The sequence below is a fragment of the Panulirus ornatus genome, chromosome 11 (genome assembly GCF_036320965.1).
Source record: "Panulirus ornatus isolate Po-2019 chromosome 11, ASM3632096v1, whole genome shotgun sequence".
Classification (NCBI taxonomy): domain Eukaryota; kingdom Metazoa; phylum Arthropoda; class Malacostraca; order Decapoda; family Palinuridae; genus Panulirus; species Panulirus ornatus.
The window spans coordinates 14,127,989-14,145,746 of NC_092234.1; the positions used below are offsets into that span (position 1 = coordinate 14,127,989).

The window sequence follows — 17,758 nt, forward strand, 5'->3', positions numbered from 1 at the left end:
TACCTTGCTGAAGCAGTGGGTAGCAATGCTACTTCCTGTGAGGAAGGGTAGTGATAGGAATGGATGAAGGCAAGCAAGAAAAACAGACAAAATAGGCCACATTTGTTCACACTCAGTCTCTAGCTGTCATATGTAATGCACCAAAACCTCAGCTCTCCCACATCCAGGCCCCACAGACCTTTCCATGGCTTACCCCAGACGATTCACATGCCGTGGTTCAATCCACTGACAGCATGTCAACCCAGGTATACCACAACATTCCAATTCTCTCTATTCCTTGCACACTTCTCACCCTTCGGTATGTTCAGGCCCCACTCATTCAAAGATTGCTCAAAATCTTCTTTACTCCATCCTCCCACCTCCAATTTGCGAGGTAGCACAAGCAAACAGACGAAAGAATGGCCCAACTCACCCACATACACATGTATACACATGCACGTCACACATGCAAATGAGGGCAAATGAGAGTTGGGGTGAGAGAGTATCATTAAATTTTAGGGAGAACAGAAAGATGTTTTGGAAGGAGGTAAATAAAGTGCATTTGACAAGGGAACAAATGGGTACTTCAGTGAAGGGGGCTAATGGGGAGGTGATAACAAGTAGTGGTGATGTGAGAAGGACATGGAGTGAGTATTTTGAAGGTCTATTGAATGTGTTTGATGATAGAGTGGCAGATATAGGGTGTTTTGGTCGAGGTGGTGTGCAAAGTGAGAGGGTTAGGGAGAATGATTTGGTAAACAGAGAAGAGGTAGTAAAAGCTTTGCAGAATATGACAGCTGGCAAGGCAGCAGGTTAGGATGATATTGCAGTGGAATTTATTAAAAAAGGCGGTGACTGTATTGTTGATTGGTTGGTTAGGTTTAATGTATGACTCATGGTGAGGTGCCTGAGGATTGGCGGAATGCTTGCATAGTGCCATTGTACAAAGGCAAAGGGATAAAGGTGAGTGCTCAAATTACCCAGGCATAAATTTGTTGAGTATTCCTGGGAAATTATATGGGAGGGTATTGATTGAGAGGGTGAAGGCATGTACAGAGCATCAGATTGGGGAACAGCAGTGTGGTTTCAGAAGTGGTAGAGGATGTGTGGATCACGTGTTTGTTTTGAAGAATGTATGAGAGAAATACATAGAAAAGCAAATGGATTTGTATGTAGCATTTGCGGATCTGGAGAAGGCATATGATAAAGTTGATAGAGATGCTCTGTGGAAGGTATTAAGAATATATGGTGCAGGAGGCAAGTTGCTAGAAGCATGAAAAGTTTTTATCAAGGATGTAAGGCATGTGTTTTGTCATCTATGTTCACTAATTCTCATGTTAGTGAGGTATCACCAGAAACAGGTAAGGAAGTTGCCTCATTCACTCACACCCACTCTAACCATCATGTATATTGCACCAAAACTAGTGCCCCTATCCAAAATCAAGCCAAACAATACTTTCTGTGGTTTCCTTCAACTGCTTCAGCAACAGCACATCATCCCTGTAAACCACACAGCTTTAATTCATTCTATCACTTGCATGCCTCACATCCTCCTACATGTTCAGGTACCAAACCTTAAAATATCTTTCACTTCATCCTTTCACCTCCTCAATGGTTTCCCTCGTTTCCTTGTTTCTTCCACTTCTGACACGTATATCCTCTTCCTTATCCCTTCCTCACTCATACTCTTCATATATCCAAATCATTTCATCACATCCTCTCCAACTATCTCATAAATACTCCTCTTACTACTACACCTCTCTCTTACCCTATCATTTCATATTTGATCAATCCTCCTTACACCATATATTGTCCCCCAAAATTTAATTTCCATAATCATAAGTCCAACAATATTAACATTTATGAATAAAACATGTTAAGCTAAGCATCAACCTGTAAATAGTGAAAAGACGAAGGGTACTGTTACTGATGAAATTTTTTACATTTAGGGCTAAATTAAGAACACTGTTTATTTCTTTCTTTCATACCTGTTTGCTGTTTCCAGCCTTAGCAAGGTAGTGCCAAGAACATACAAATGAACTCATTACTTATGAGAAATGCTCGCACTAAAATGGTTAAGATCATCTTTTCATTGCACTTCAATATATAAAAGCATTGTTCAAAAATTTTACACAAGATCAAAATTATGCATAAGGAATTTAAGAATGCTTAATTATCTAACTGGCACACCAATATCAACTAAAAACAAAGTAAGTCTGTTTTCCATAAATTGGAATGATGTTCATTCATGATTAAAAGTTTGGTATTTAATGGACTCATTAGTGAACAGTACTAAACATGGAGATACACTTCACGCAATAAATCTCATTAGCTGTAAAGCTAGCACAATATACAATACATCACTCCCCTCAATGCAAGCTTCCCTAAAAACATGGGATCAATCTAACTGTAATGAATGCTCTTGTTATTTGAAATGTTATAATATTCTTGCATCACACAATTATATTTCATTACTATGATCTTTTCCAATTACAATGTCTCTGAATGAAATGAACAATGATCTGTAACAAGAAGATCCATGACTAGTTTTAAGTAAACCTATCATAAGCAATGTGATTCTCATGAGCAGATATCCACTCCCAAATCCAACACATTTCTTAACCTTAAATGACATACTAGAATCTGGGGAAAATGGACAAGACGTTCTATAAGGCCCTAACCTAAGGCTTAAAATATATTTACAGAGAATTTCAGTTTATATATTCAAAATCAATTTACTTAAAATTTTAAAAGAATAGTATGAACAAAAGTAAAAATAATTCATATGAGATACTAACATTTCAAAAAAAGATGCAGTTAAAAATTTCTACCATGGCATCAATGTCTCTCAGCTACAAGATTCATAAATTCTGGGAGATACTAGGGCTTAATATTTCTCATATCCTTGCCTACTAGGGCTTAATATTTCTCTTATCCATGCCTAATAAGGCTTAATATTGCTCTTATCCTTGCCTACTAGGGCTTAATGTTTCTCTTATCCTTGCCTACTAGGGCTTAATGTTTCTCTTATCCTTGCCTAACAAATTAGATAATTGCAGAACATCTATTTTATATCAATTTCAGTATAACTCCCTCCCATGTAAAGCTGGCCCATGAAAATGTTCATCACAATATCATTTCATAATTTTGGTGACAACTACACAATCTGATGTAAGTTTGCAATTTGATATACAGTAAACTCAATATTGTAATTTTTCCTACTCACAACTTCTTGAAGAACAGTTGAAATTCTATATATGTATTTGCATGCACTATATTACACTGAATCTTCTAGTTACAGTTATATTCTATAACTAGAAATTACGAAACGCAATGAAACACTTAAGTAATAAACCCTTTAAACCAAAACCAATTACATAAATTGCAAGATGATACATCCAACTGATTAATAACAATTCAGATTCACAGCGATAGTCATCTGCATTACCAACAAAAGTGGTGAACTATAAACACATGGAAAAAATTCTAAATAGCAGAATAACCATATGTTTACAATCTGAAAAACAAGGACCTTGGTATTCTAAATATATTTCAGAATACAGTACAATACCAAAGTGTAGTATCAAAGTGTGCATTTTCACTCAACTTGCAACCTATCCTCTAAATAATTTGCAGTCAAGACACTGTATAACACCTGCATGTCACAAGATCAAAAACTGCATTAGAAAAATATTATACTCCAAGAAGAAATAAAGACCTTCAGAGTCCGTCAAAGAAAAATAATTCCCTTATGTTTCATCCCAGTAATAGTCATCTCTTCCCCTATCATTTCTCCTCCTTTTCCTCCTTGATCGACTGGTCCACAGGAGATGCCGGGTGTCATAAGCCACTTCTCCAGCATCCCTGGGCTTGATATCTTTCAAAAGTTTAACTTCTGGGAAATCGATAGAATACATATACTTAGCTTCACGTTTTCTTCTTTCTTCATCATGCTTTGCTTTCTTCTCCTTGTCTGTTACTTTTTTAAACCCATTACTGTTTTCTACTTGACTTTTACTAGTTTCTTTACCTTGTGTTAAAATCTTCTGTTTCCCATCTGCTGATGATACATCTTCGGACCCTTTTGTCCTTGGCGAGCCAATATATGATCCTTCATTCTGTCCTCCTACATCCACTTGTTTCTTATCACTATAAGAAACATGTGATTTCTTTGCATCTTTTTCCTGATGTGTATCTACTGCCTGAGACATTTGAAGTTTCTTTTGGACATGCTTTTCTTCTGCTGGAGCTTGAACTTTCATCTGTGACTGACCAACTGGAGCCTGAACATTCTGTTGCAACTGATCTATGGGAACATGAACCTTCTTTTGTGAGGCATGTTCTGAAAAAGCTGCATCTGGAGCTAATTCCACTTTAGGTTTACCAACTTCATCTACTGATCCATGACCAGCAACAGGAACCTGTCTAATGTCATTAGCCAGTGGAACTGGAATGTTTATATCTGCTTGAGACTGTGGGCCTGGCTGATTTCCCATGGTATCCACAGAAACTACCTGTGGAACTTGAGCTGCCTGATAAACCATCTGATTGCCACTGATAGGATAGTTAGGAATGGTATCATGGCTACCTTTTGCCTGATAATTATGGCTTTGCACAGGAATTCTCACATGTGGTGCAAGGGCCTCATTAGTAAGAGGAGCTAGTGGAGCAACAACCTCATTCTGTGAGGCAACAGCTGCACCCAACAATGCTTGAGAAGTATCACTCATTACTCCAGGAACTAAATCCCCAGACTTTACAGCAGCATGATTCACAGCAGCATTACTGGAGACTCTAGGACTATCAACAGCAGGTTTCACAGGGGGTAAATTTACATCTGCTGCATTACCAGGAGACTTTACAGCTCCGAGATTCACAGCAGCAGGATCAAGGCCTGGGTTCACAGCAGCCACAGGAACAAGATCAGGATTTGCAACTCCAGGATTTCTGCCAAGATTTGCAACTGCAGGTTTAACAGCTGCAGCAATTCTGTTCTCCTCCTCCTGTCTCTTTAACTCTTGCTCCTGCTTTGCCTTCTGGTCCTTTAATTCTTTAAGAATTTGTTTCTGCTCAGCTAGTATTTTTTGCTGTTCTTTATGCTGCACTTCTATTTTTTCTAGCAGTTCAGCTTGTTTCTTGTCAACTTCCTCTTCATTCTTCTTCCCATTTCCTTCTTCTTTGTTGACCTTCTCCTCCTTCTGTATAGCATCAGGGTGTAAGGTATCTCCCTCAATTTTGTCCTCTTTTATGTCCTTAGAGTTTTGTCGAACATCTACTTTTTTCCCAGTCTCCATCTTTGATTTGTGTGCATTTCCTATCTCATCTTTAGTTTCCTTCATGTCTAACTTTTCTTTAGCTTTCACAAGCAGATTGGTAATTTTTTCCTCATCCTTTTCACTTTCTTCTGGTGGAGGTTCTGGGGCAACAGGTTCTCTCCTTGTTGCAGAATCACCGCCGACAGGGCCAGCCTCGACAGCTTTCACCTCGTCAGCTACTTTTTCTGTTCAAACAGAATGATGCCAGTGATAATGATATCATTAATGATAATAGTATTACAGATCATAATATCAAATGCTAGAAAACAGCTAAAGAGGACCAAAACTCTTATTCCTCAGTGCAGTAACCCTTGAAGATTCTCACACTTCTGTCCAAAGTACTAAATAGTCGTCTCTAAGTACAATGACTCCTGCAGATTCTACCACCTCCTGTCTAAGTAAAAATATCATGACCTACAATATTCACCAACAAACCTGAAAAATGCTTTACAGAGGGTTTCCTCAGGTAAAATGCAAACATATGAAGCAGCATCCATATGACAGCACAGGGTGAAATATTCAAGGAAAGATGACATGGATACCCCTAAGTCACAAGTCTAATTATTTGCCTTTTGATAAAATCACCTCTGAAATGAGAGAAATGATGTTAGTACAATCTTCTTTCAATTTTTCTAAATTGATAGGTGTGATTATCAAAATCTGCTTTGCACATCTGCAATCCAGGTGGAACCGGGAGCTAAGCTGTATGTGTTTCAATAATGATACATCTTAATAACCATGTCCACCACACTGCTGGAGTGGGCAGTAATCTTGAGATTTGAGTGAAAGCTACTGTAATACCAGTTTCTGATGAAATCTAATGTAGTACTCTTAGCTGAAAAGAAAAGTGATAGAACAGTAACCCTTTTCTAAACACCAGTATACCTAACAAAATGTGCTTACCAAAGTACAGAAAAAAATCATCAGAAAATAGTTAGAGGACTTCTTGATTGGCAGAAATCTTTAAAATCTCTGAAGTATGATGAAATATCTATGAAAAATAAGAGGGAATGGACTTAGTAATCCTGAGCTGCTAAAAAAAAAAAAATGATTATGAAACTAGGGTCTAAGTTATGTCTAAATTAATGTCAAAATGGGATTAATTCAATGAAAAGAATGCTACCTTACTGAAAAAGAGAAGAGAATGCACATGTATGACAATGAAAATGGAAAAGTGTAAAAATGGATGAAACTCTAAGTGCCACATGCATAGTGGTAGTGTATGTGTTTAAGAATTATCCTTAACACTTGAAGAATGTGTTGAAAATTTCCCAGCTGTGCAATGTAACTTCACACTGGTGGCATTAATGACCATGGCAGTTGATATGCCTAAAGCTCCCCCCCCCCCCAAAAAAAAAAAAAAAAAAAAGACAAGACTGTGATTATCATTACAGGAAAAAATCAATGAAGCTCCATGAACTTTGAACTGATATTATGCCAAACCTATTGCAGAAAAATCATGGGAAGAGGACTGGGAGTTAATGATAAGTCATTTGTTTGACGACCATTTATTTATATGAGAATTTTTATCAAAAATAAGATATAATGCTGCTGTATTATTTTGTTATTTAGCTTCTCATCTAAAGGCTTGAGATTCATATGATTAAATATTCTGCAGAAGGTAGTGTTTTCAGAGGCTGACCAATAATAAAATTAAGCATATTGTAAATGCTGTCTCTTCTAACAAAAAGGTTATTCCTTCCATGATATCAAAGATTTATTTTCAAGCTTCTACACTGTCTTGAAATGTTTAGTAAGCCCTTAAAAAAGTAGATGGAGGTGTGGGGTCTTGAGGAAATTATGTACTCTTCTTGTTAAAAGTCCTCATATTATCAGATTCTTATATATTCGATACATAGCAGTCTGGTCCAATCACCAACACCAGTGGTTTGGAAGTGTGCTTTATGGGGAAGTTACATTGTTGCCACATTTCTTTACCTCACTCGGGTTAAATCTTTAGTAGGTTATACTGTGTAGACAGCAGTTACAACTTTAGACACCAAAAATTACGGTTGCTTCATTCTAACTCTCCTCCTGAAAAGTCCTTAAACAACATTGTATTCACAGCAGAGTTGCACACATTGCTGAGACCCCTGTGGGGACATTCTATAATAACCTAGTCTTGTTACTATCTGTCCACACTGATCACATATGTACATCTACTAAAGTAATCTTTGGACATTCTAAGCTAAATTAGCTATAAACTACTAACTGATTTACAATGACTACTATATCAGAAAGTCATGAACATGTCTCGCTAATTTGTTATCCATTCATGAATTCACTGAATCTGCCGCAAAGCTGAGAAAACCTCTGGCACAGTATCCCTGTGTTGTAGCCCTGACTGCTGTTTCTGTTTGATGTCATTTACCTAGCCTGAGGCACAGCGTCTCTCATAACAATAGCTCCAATACAGAAGTACTAGTGGTTGGCCTGGTATCAACTTCAAGTAGGCTGGAGAAGCAAGAACTGCTAGGGCTTTGGTGCAGCTTGCTTCATGTTCCAACAAATTCCCACCACTAATACCATGAATCGGAACACAACATTAAAATGTGAGGCAGCACAAAAACTATAAAACAAGAAGTATAAAACCTTTGAAAGGCAGTAAGTATCAAAATCCAGCATGCACTCTATGAAACTACATGTCTCTTGATCTACCCATTTATCATTAACACAATTCACAATTTTCGCATGATAGTTGATGTATAATCTGCCTATGTAATACAACATACATGTCCTCAACCTATGCCCAGTGTGTTAGAGTGAAACATGGATTTCTATACTACATAGCACTTTTTCTTTTTCACTTAGTACTTCCCTGATTCATCAAGTGAAATAAATATCTTTATTCTCACCACTTACACAAAAAATTCTTCCAATCATTACTCTGACGTCTACACCTGAAAAATTCCTAACCTGAATCAAGTCTCACGCTGCATCTATTCATCTTTTCCAGCCTACTTCTCCTTGTACCTTCTATTCAGTTATATATCTTCTTGACCATCTCATTACCTACCATACATTCTGGATGGCCGTATCAACCTAAATGACTTCTATCTATATGCCTTCCTTATGATTTCCTCACACCATATATGATTCTCATATTTTCAATCTTCATTCCATCTACCCTCCGAATTCCAACAAGTTATCATAATACTTCATTGTTGTTTCCCATGTCAGTGATGTAGGGTCAGGAAACAGACGAAGAATGGCCCATCCATTCATACACACACACACACACACACACACATTTATTTATTTTTTTTAATTTGCTTGTCGCTGTCTCCCGCGTTTACGAGGTAGCGCAAGGAAACAGGCGAAAGAAATGGCCCAACCCATCCACATACACATGTATATACATACACGTCCCCACACGCAAATATACATACCCATACATCTCAATGTACACATATATATACACACACAGACACATACATATATACACATGCACACAATTCACACTGTCTGCCTTTATTCATTCCCATCGCCACCTCATCACACATGGAATAACAACCCCCTCCCCCTCATGTGTGCGAGGTAGCGCTAGGAAAAGACAACAAAGGCCACATTCGCTCACACTCAGTCTCTTGCTGTCATGTAATAAAGCACCGAAACCACAGCTCCCTTTCCACATCAAGGCCCTACAGAACTTTCCATGGTTTACCCCAGATGCTTCACATGCCCTGGTTCAATCCATTGGCAGCACGTCGACCCCGGTATGCCACATCATTCCAATTCACTCTATTCCTTGCACGCCTTTCACCCTCCTGCATGTTCAGGCCCCGATCACTCAAAATCTTTTTCACTCCATCTTTCCACCTCCAATTTGGTCTCCCACTTCTCCTCATTCCCTCCACCTCTGACACACATATCCTCTTGGTCAATCTTTCCTCACTCATTCTCTCTATGTGACCAAATCATTTCAACACACCCTCTTCTGCTTTCTCAACCACACTCTTTTTATTACACTCATCTCTCTTACCCTATTATTACTTACCAATCAAACCACCTCACACCACATATTGTCCTCAAACATCTCATTTCCAGCACATCCATCCTCATGCGCACAACTCTATCCATAGCCCACATCTCATACCATACTACATTGTTGGAACCACTATTTCTTTAAATATACCCATTTTTGCTATCCAAGATAATGTTCTCGACTTCCACACATTCTTCAAGGCTCCTAGAATTTTCGCCCCCTCCCCCACCCTATGATTCGCTTCTGCTTCCATGGTTCCATCCGCTGCCAAATCCACTCCCATATACCTAAAACACTTCACTTCCTCCAGTTTTTCTCCATTCAAACTTACCTCCCAAATGACTTGACCCTCAACCCTACTGTACCTAATAACCTTGCTCTTATTCACATTTACTCTCAACTTTCTTCTTCCACACACTTTACCAAACTCAGTCACCAGCTTCTGCAGTTTCTCATATGAATCAGCCACCAGCGCTGTATCATCAGCGAACAATAACTGACTCACTTCCAAGCTCTCTCATCCACAACAGACAGCACACTTGCCCCTCTTTCCAAAACTCTTGCATTCACCTCCCTAAAAACCCCATCCATATACAAATTAAACAACCATGGAGACATCACACATCCCTGCCGCAAACCTACATTCACTGAGAACCAATCACTTTCCTCTCTTCCTACACGTACACATGCCTTACATCCTCGATAAAAACTTTTCACTACATCTAACAACTTGCTTCCCACACCATATATTCTTAATACCTTCCACAGAGTATCTCTATCAACTCTATCATTTGCCTTCTCCAGATCCATAAATGCTACATACAAATCCATTTGTTTTTCTAAGTACTTCTTACATACATTCTTCAAAGCAAACACCTGATCCACACATCCTCTACCACTTCTGAAACCACACTGCTCTTCCCCAATCTGATGCTCTGTACATGCCTTCACCCTCTCAATCAATACCCTCCCATATAATTTACCAGGAATATTCAACAAATTTATACCTCTGTAATTTGAGCACTCACTCTTATCCCATTTGCCTTTCTACAATGGCACTATGCACGCATTCCGCCAATCCTCAGGCACCTCACCATGAGTCATACATACATTAAATAACCTTACCAACCAGTCAACAATACAGTCACCCCCTTTTTTAATAAATTCCACTGCAATACCATCCAAACCCACTGCCTTGCTGGCTTTCATCTTCCGCAAAGCTTTTACTACCTCTTCTCTGTTTACCAAATCATTTTCCCTAACCCTCTCACTTTGCACACCACCTCGACCAAAACACCCTATATCTGCCACTCTATCATCAAACACATTCAACAAACCTCAAAATACTCACTCCATCTCCTTCTCACATCACCACTACTTGTTATCACATCACCCATTAGCGCCTTCCACTGAAGTACCCATTTGTTCCCTTGTCTTATGCACTTTATTTACCTCCTTCCAAAACATCTTTTTATTCTCCCTAAAATCTAATGATACTCTCTCACCCCAACTCTCATTTACCCTCCTTTTCACCTCATGCACCTTTCTCTTGACCTCCTGTCTCTTTCTTTTATACATCTCCCACTCATTTGCATTTTTCCCTGCAAAAATCATCCAAATGCCTCTCTCTTCTCTTTCACTAATAATCTTACTTCTTCATCCAACCATTCACTACCCTTTCTAATCTGCCCACCTCCCATGCTTCTCATGCCACAAGCATCTTTTGAGCAAGCAATCACTGCTTCCCTAAATACATCCCATTCCTCCCATACTCCCCTTACCTCCTTTGATCTCACCTTTTTCCATTCTGAACTCAGTCTCTCCTGGTACTTCCTTACACAAGTCTCCTTCCCAAGCTCACTTACTCTCACCACTCTCTTCACCCCAACATTCTCACTTCTTTTCTGAAAACCCATACAAATCGTCACCTTCGCCTCCACAAGATAATGATCAGACATCCCTCCAGTTGCACCTCTCAGCACATTAACATCCAAAAGTCTCTCTTTTGCGCGCCTATCAATTAATACGTAATCCAGTGATGCTCTCTGGCCATCTCTCCTACTTACATACGTATATTTATGTATATCTCTCTTTTTAAACCAGGTATTCCCAATCACCAGTCCTTTTTCAGCACATAAATCTAAAAGCTCTTCACAATTTCCATTTACAACACTGAAGACCCATGTATACCAATTATTCCCTCAACTGCCACATTACTCACCTTTGCATCCAAATCACCCATCACTATAACCCGGTCTTGTGCATCAAAACCACTAACACACTCATTCAGCTCTTCCCAAAACACTTGCCTCTCATGATCTTTCTTCTCATGCCCAGGTGCATATGCACCAATAATCACCCATCTCTCTCCATCAACTTTCAGTTTTACCCATATCAATCTAGAGTTTACTTTCTTACACTCCATCACACACACACACACACACATATATGTATGAAGTCTGTTGGGGATGAGAGAGCTTGGGAAGTGAGTCAGTTGTTGTTCACTGATGATACAGCACTGGTGGCTGATTCATGTGAGAAACTGCAGAAGCTGGTGACTGAGTTTGGTAAAGTGTGTGAAAGAAGAAAGTTAAGAGTAAATGTGAATAAGAGCAAGGTTATTAGGTACAGTAGGGTTGAGGGTCAAGTCAATTAGGAGGTAAGTTTGAATGGAGAAAAACTGGAGGAAGTAAAGTGTTTTAGATATCTGGGAGTGGATCTGGCAGCGGATGGAACCATGGAAGCGGAAGTGAATCATAGGGTGGGGGAAGGGGGTGAAATCCTGGGAGCCTTGAAGAATGTGTGGAAGTCAAGAACATTATCTCCGAAAGCAAAAATGGGTATGTTTGAAGGAATAGTGGTTCCAAAAATGTTGTATGGTTCCGAGGCGTGGGCTATGGATAGAGTAGTGCGCAGGAGGGTGGATGTGCTGGAAATGAGATGTTTGAGGACAATATGTGGTGTGAGGTGGTTTGATCGAGTAAGAAATGTAAGGGTACGAGAGATGTGTGGAAATAAAAAGAGTGTGGTTGAGAGAGCAGAAGAGGGTGTTTTGAAATGGTTTGGTCACAAGGAGAGAATGAGTGGGGAAAGATTGACCTGGAGGATAAATGTGTCAGAGGTGGAGGGAACGAGGAGAAGTGGGAGACCAAATTGGAGGTGGAAATTTTTTTTTTTTTCTTTTTTTCATAATATTCGCCATTTCCCGCATTAGCGAGGTAGCGTTAAGAACAGAGGACTGGGCCTTTGAGGGAATATCCTCATATGGCCCCCTTCTCTGTTCCTTCTTTTGGAAAATTTAAAAAAAAAAATGAGAGGGGAGGATTTCCAGCCCCCCGCTCCCTTCCCTTTTAGTCGCCTTCTACGACATGCAGGGAATACGTGGGAAGTATTCTTTCTCCCCTATATATATTTATCTATTTATTCACTTTGCCCCGTCGCCGTCTCCCGTGCCAGCGAGGCAGCGCAAGGAAACAGACGAAAGAATGGCCCAACCCACCCACATACACATGTATATACACACACGTCCACACACACCACATATACACACCTATACATCTCAACGTATACATATATATACACACACAGACATATACATATATACCCATGTACATAATTCATACTGTCTGGAGGTGGAAATATGGAGTGAAAAAGATTTTGAGTGATCGGGGCCTGAACATGCAGGAGGGTGAAAGGCGTGCAAGGAATGCCTTACATCCTCGATAAAAACTTTTCACTGCTTCTAACAACTTGCCTCCCACACCATATATTCTTAAAACCTTCCACAAAGCATCTCTATCAACTCTATCATATGCCTTCTCCAGATCCATAAATGTTACATACAAATCCATTTGTTTTTCTAAGTATTTCTCACATATATTCTTTAAAGAAAACACCTGATCCACACATCCTCTACCACTTCTGAAACCACACTGCTCTTTCCCAATCTGATGCTCTGTACACACCTTCACCCTCTCAATCAATACCCTTCCATATAATTTACCAGGAATACTCAACAAACTTATACCTCTGTAATTTGAGCACTCACTCTTATCCCCTTTGCCTTTGTACAACGGCACTATGCAAGCATTCCGCCAATCCTCAGGCACCTCACCATGAGTCATTTTTTTTTTTTTCTGCTTTGTCGCTGTCTCCCGCGTTTGCGAGGTAGTGCAAGGAAACAGATGAAAGAAATGGCCCAACCCACCCCCATACACATGCCTTGATTCAATCCACTGACAGCACGTCAACCCCGGTATACCACATCGCTCCAATTCACTCTATTCTTTGCCCTCCTTTCACCCTCCTGCATGTTCAGGCCCCGATCACACAAAATCTTTTTCACTCCATCTTTCCACCTCCAATTTGGTCTCCCTCTTCTCCTCGTTCCCTCCACCTCCGACACATATATCCTCTTGGTCAATCTTTCCTCACTCATTCTCTCCATGTGACCAAACCATTTCAAAACACCCTCTTCTGCTCTCTCAACCACGCTCTTTTTATTTCCACACATCTCTCTTACCCTTACGTTACTTACTCGATCAAACCACCTCACACCACACATTGTCCTCAAACATCTCATTTCCAGCACATCCATCCTCCTGCGCACAACTCTATCCATAGCCCACATCTCATACCATACTACATTGTTGGAACCACTATTCCTTCAAACATACCCATTTTTGCTTTCCGAGATAATGTTCTCGACTTCCACACATTCTTCAAGGCTCCCAGAATTTTCGCCCCCTCCCCCACCCTATGATCCACTTCCGCTTCCATGGTTCCATCTGCTGCCAGATCCACTCCCAGATATCTAAAACACTTCACTTCCTCCAGTTTTTCTCCATTCAAACTCACCTCCCAATTGAATTGACCCTCAACCCTACTGTACCTAATAACCTTGCTCTTATTCACATTTACTCTTAACTTTCTTCTTTCACACACTTTACCAAACTCAGTCACCAGCTTCTGCAGTTTCTCACATGAATCAGCCACCAGCGCTGTATCATCAGCGAACAACAACTGACTCACTTCCCAAGCTCTCTCATCCCCAACAGACTTCATACTTTCCCCTCTTTCCAAAACTCTTGCATTCACCTCCCTAACAACCCCATCCATAAACAAATTAAACAACCATGGAGACATCACACACCCCTGCCGCAAACCTACATTCACTGAGAACCAATCACTTTCCTCTCTTCCTACACGTACACATGCCTTACATCCTCGATAAAAACTTTTCACTGCTTCTAACAACTTGCCTCCCACACCATATATTCTTAATACCTTCCACAGAGCATCTCTATCAACTCTATCATATGCCTTCTCCAGATCCATAAATGCTACATACAAATCCATTTGCTTTTCTAAGTATTTCTCACATACATTCTTCAAAGCAAACACCTGATCCACACATCCTCTACCACTTCTGAAACCACACTGCTCTTCCCCAATCTGATGCTCTGTACATGCCTTCACCCTCTCAATCAATACCCTCCCATATAATTTCCCAGGAATACTCAACAAACTTATACCTCTGTAATTTGAGCACTCACTCTTATCCCCTTTGCCTTTGTACAATGGCACTATGCACGCATTCCGCCAATCCTCAGGCTCCTCACCATGAGTCATACATACATTAAATAACCTTACCAACCAGTCAACAATACAGTCATCCCCTTTTTTAATAAATTCCACTGCAATACCATCCATACCTGCTGCCTTGCCGGCTTTCATCTTCCGCAAAGCTTTTACTACCTCTTCTCTGTTTACCAACTCATTTTCCCTAACCCTCGCACTTTGCACACCACCTCGACCAAAACACCCTATATCTGCCACTCTATCATCAAACACATTCAACAAACCTTCAAAATACTCACTCCATCTCCTTCTCACATCACCACTACTTGTTATCACCTCCCCATTTGCGCCCTTCACTGAAGTTCCCATTTGTTCCCTTGTCTTACGCACTTTATTTACCTCCTTCCAGAACATCTTTTTATTCTCCCTAAAATTTAATGATACTCTCTCACCCCAACTCTCATTTGCCCTTTTTTTCACCTCTTGCACCTTTCTCTTGACCTCCTGTCTCTTTCTTTTATACGTCTCCCACTCAATTTCATTTTTTCCCTGCAAAAATCGTCCAAATGCCTCTCTCTTCTCTTTCACTAATACTCTTACTTCTTCATCCCACCACTCACTACCCTTTCTAATCAACCCACCTCCCACTCTTCTCATGCCACAAGCATCTTTTGCGCAATCCATCACTGATTCCCTAAATACATCCCATTCCTCCCCCACTCCCCTTACCTCCTTTGTTCTCACCTTTTTCCATTCTGTACTCAGTCTCTCCTGGTACTTCCTCACACAAGTCTCCTTCCCAAGCTCACTTACTCTCACCACCCTCTTCACCCCAACATTCACTCTTCTTTTCTGAAAACCCATACAAATCTTCACCTTAGCCTCCACAAGATAATGATCAGACATCCCTCCAGTTGCACCTCTCAGCACATTAACATCCAAAAGTCTCTCTTTCGCGCACCTGTCAATTAACACGTAATCCAATAATGCTCTCTGGCCATCTCTCCTACTTACATAAGTATACTTATGTATATCTCGCTTTTTAAACCAGGTATTCCCAATCATCAGTCCTTTTTCAGCACATAAATCTACAAGCTCTTCACCATTTCCATTTACAACACCATGACCATGAGTCATACATACATTAAATCACCTTACCAACCAGTCAACAATACAGTCACCCCCTTTTTTAATAGATTCCACTGCAATACCATCTAAACCTGCTGCTTTGCCGGCTTTCATCTTCCGTAAAGCTTTTACTACCTCTTCTCTATTTACCAAATCATTTTCCCTAACCCTCTCACTTTGCACACCACCTCGACCAAAACACCCTATATCTGCCACTCTATCATCAAACACATTCAACAAGCCTTCAAAATACTCACTCAATCTCCTTCTCACATCACCACTACTTGTTATCACCTCCCCATTAGCCCCCTTCACTGAAGTTCCCATTTGCTACCTTGTCTTACGCACTTTATTTACCTCCTTCCAAAACATCTTTTTACTCTCCCTGAAATTTAATGATACTCTCTCACCCCAACTCTCATTTGCCCTCTTTTTCACCTCTTGCACCTTTCTCTTGACCTCCTGCCTCTTTCTTTTATACCTCTCCCACTCATTTGCATTTTTTCCCTGCAAAAATCGTTCAAATGCCTCTCTCTTCTCTTTCACTAATAATCTTACATCTTCATCCCACCACTCACTACCTTTTCTAATCAACCCACCTCCCACGCTTCTCATGCCACAAGCATCTTTTGCGCAAGCCATCACTGCTTCCCTAAATACATCCCATTCCTCCCCCACTCCCCTTACCTCCTTTGTTCTCACCTTTTTCCATTCTGTACTCAGTCTCTCCTGGTACTTCCTCACACAAGTCTCCTTCCCAAGCTCACTTACTCTCACCACTCTCTTCACCCCAACATTCTCTCTTCTTTTCCAAAAACCCCCACAAATCTTCACCTTCGCCTCCACAAGATAATGATCAGACATCCCTTCAGTTGCACCTGTCAGCACATTAACATCCACAAGTCTCTCTTTTGTGCGTCTATCAATTAAAACATAATCCAATAACGCTTTCTGGCCATCTCTCCTACTTACATATGTATACTTACGTATATCTCTTTTTAAACCAGGTATTCCCAATCACCAGTCCTTTTTCAGCACATAAATCTACAAGCTCTTCACCATTTCCATTTACAACACTGAACACTCCATGTATACCAATTATTCCCTTAACTGCCACATTACTCACCTTCGCATTCAAGTCACCCATCACTATAACCCAGTCTTGTGCATCAAAACCACTAACACACTCATTCAGCTGCTCCCAAAACACTTGGCTCTCATGATCTTTCTTCTTATGCCCAGGTGCATATGCACCAATAATCACCCATCTCTCTCCATCAACTTTCAGTTTTACCCATATCAATCTAGAATTTACTTTCTTACACTCTATCACATACTCCCACAACTCCTGATTCAGGAGTAGTGCTACTCCTTCCCTTGCTCTTGTCCTCCCACTAACCCCTGACTTTACTCCCAAGACATTCCCAAACCACTCTTCCCCTTTACCCTTTAGCTTAGTTTCACTCAGAGCCAAAACATCCAGGTTCCTTTCCTCAAACATACTTCCTATCTCTCCTTTTTTCTCATCTTGGTTACATCCACGCACATTTAGACACCCCAATCTGAGCCTTCAAGGAGGATGAGCACTCCTCGCGTGACTCCTTCTTCTGTTTCCCCTTTTAGAAAGTTAAAATACAAGGAGGGGAGGGTTTCTGCCCCCCCCGCTCCCGTCCCCTTTAGTGGCCTTCTACGACATGTGAGGAATGCGTGGGAAGTATTCTTTCTCCCCTATCCCCAAGGATATATATATATATATATATATATATATATA

The 17,758-nt window shown here is 40.3% G+C and overlaps 1 protein-coding gene across 5 annotated transcripts in view; it reads right to left on the reverse strand.

Annotated features, from left to right (window-relative positions):
* Window positions 1–1,947: 1,947 nt before the first annotated feature.
* LOC139751290 (uncharacterized) overlaps window positions 1,948–17,758 on the reverse strand; it is a 126,096-nt gene continuing 110,285 nt past the window's right edge. For all 5 annotated transcript variants that reach the window (XM_071666613.1, XM_071666612.1, XM_071666615.1 and 2 more), the window contains exon 12: window positions 1,948–5,479. In XM_071666613.1, coding sequence (XP_071522714.1) covers window positions 3,729–5,479 — 1,751 coding nt within the window. In that variant the 3' untranslated portion in view covers window positions 1,948–3,728. The remainder of the gene's footprint in view (window positions 5,480–17,758) is intronic.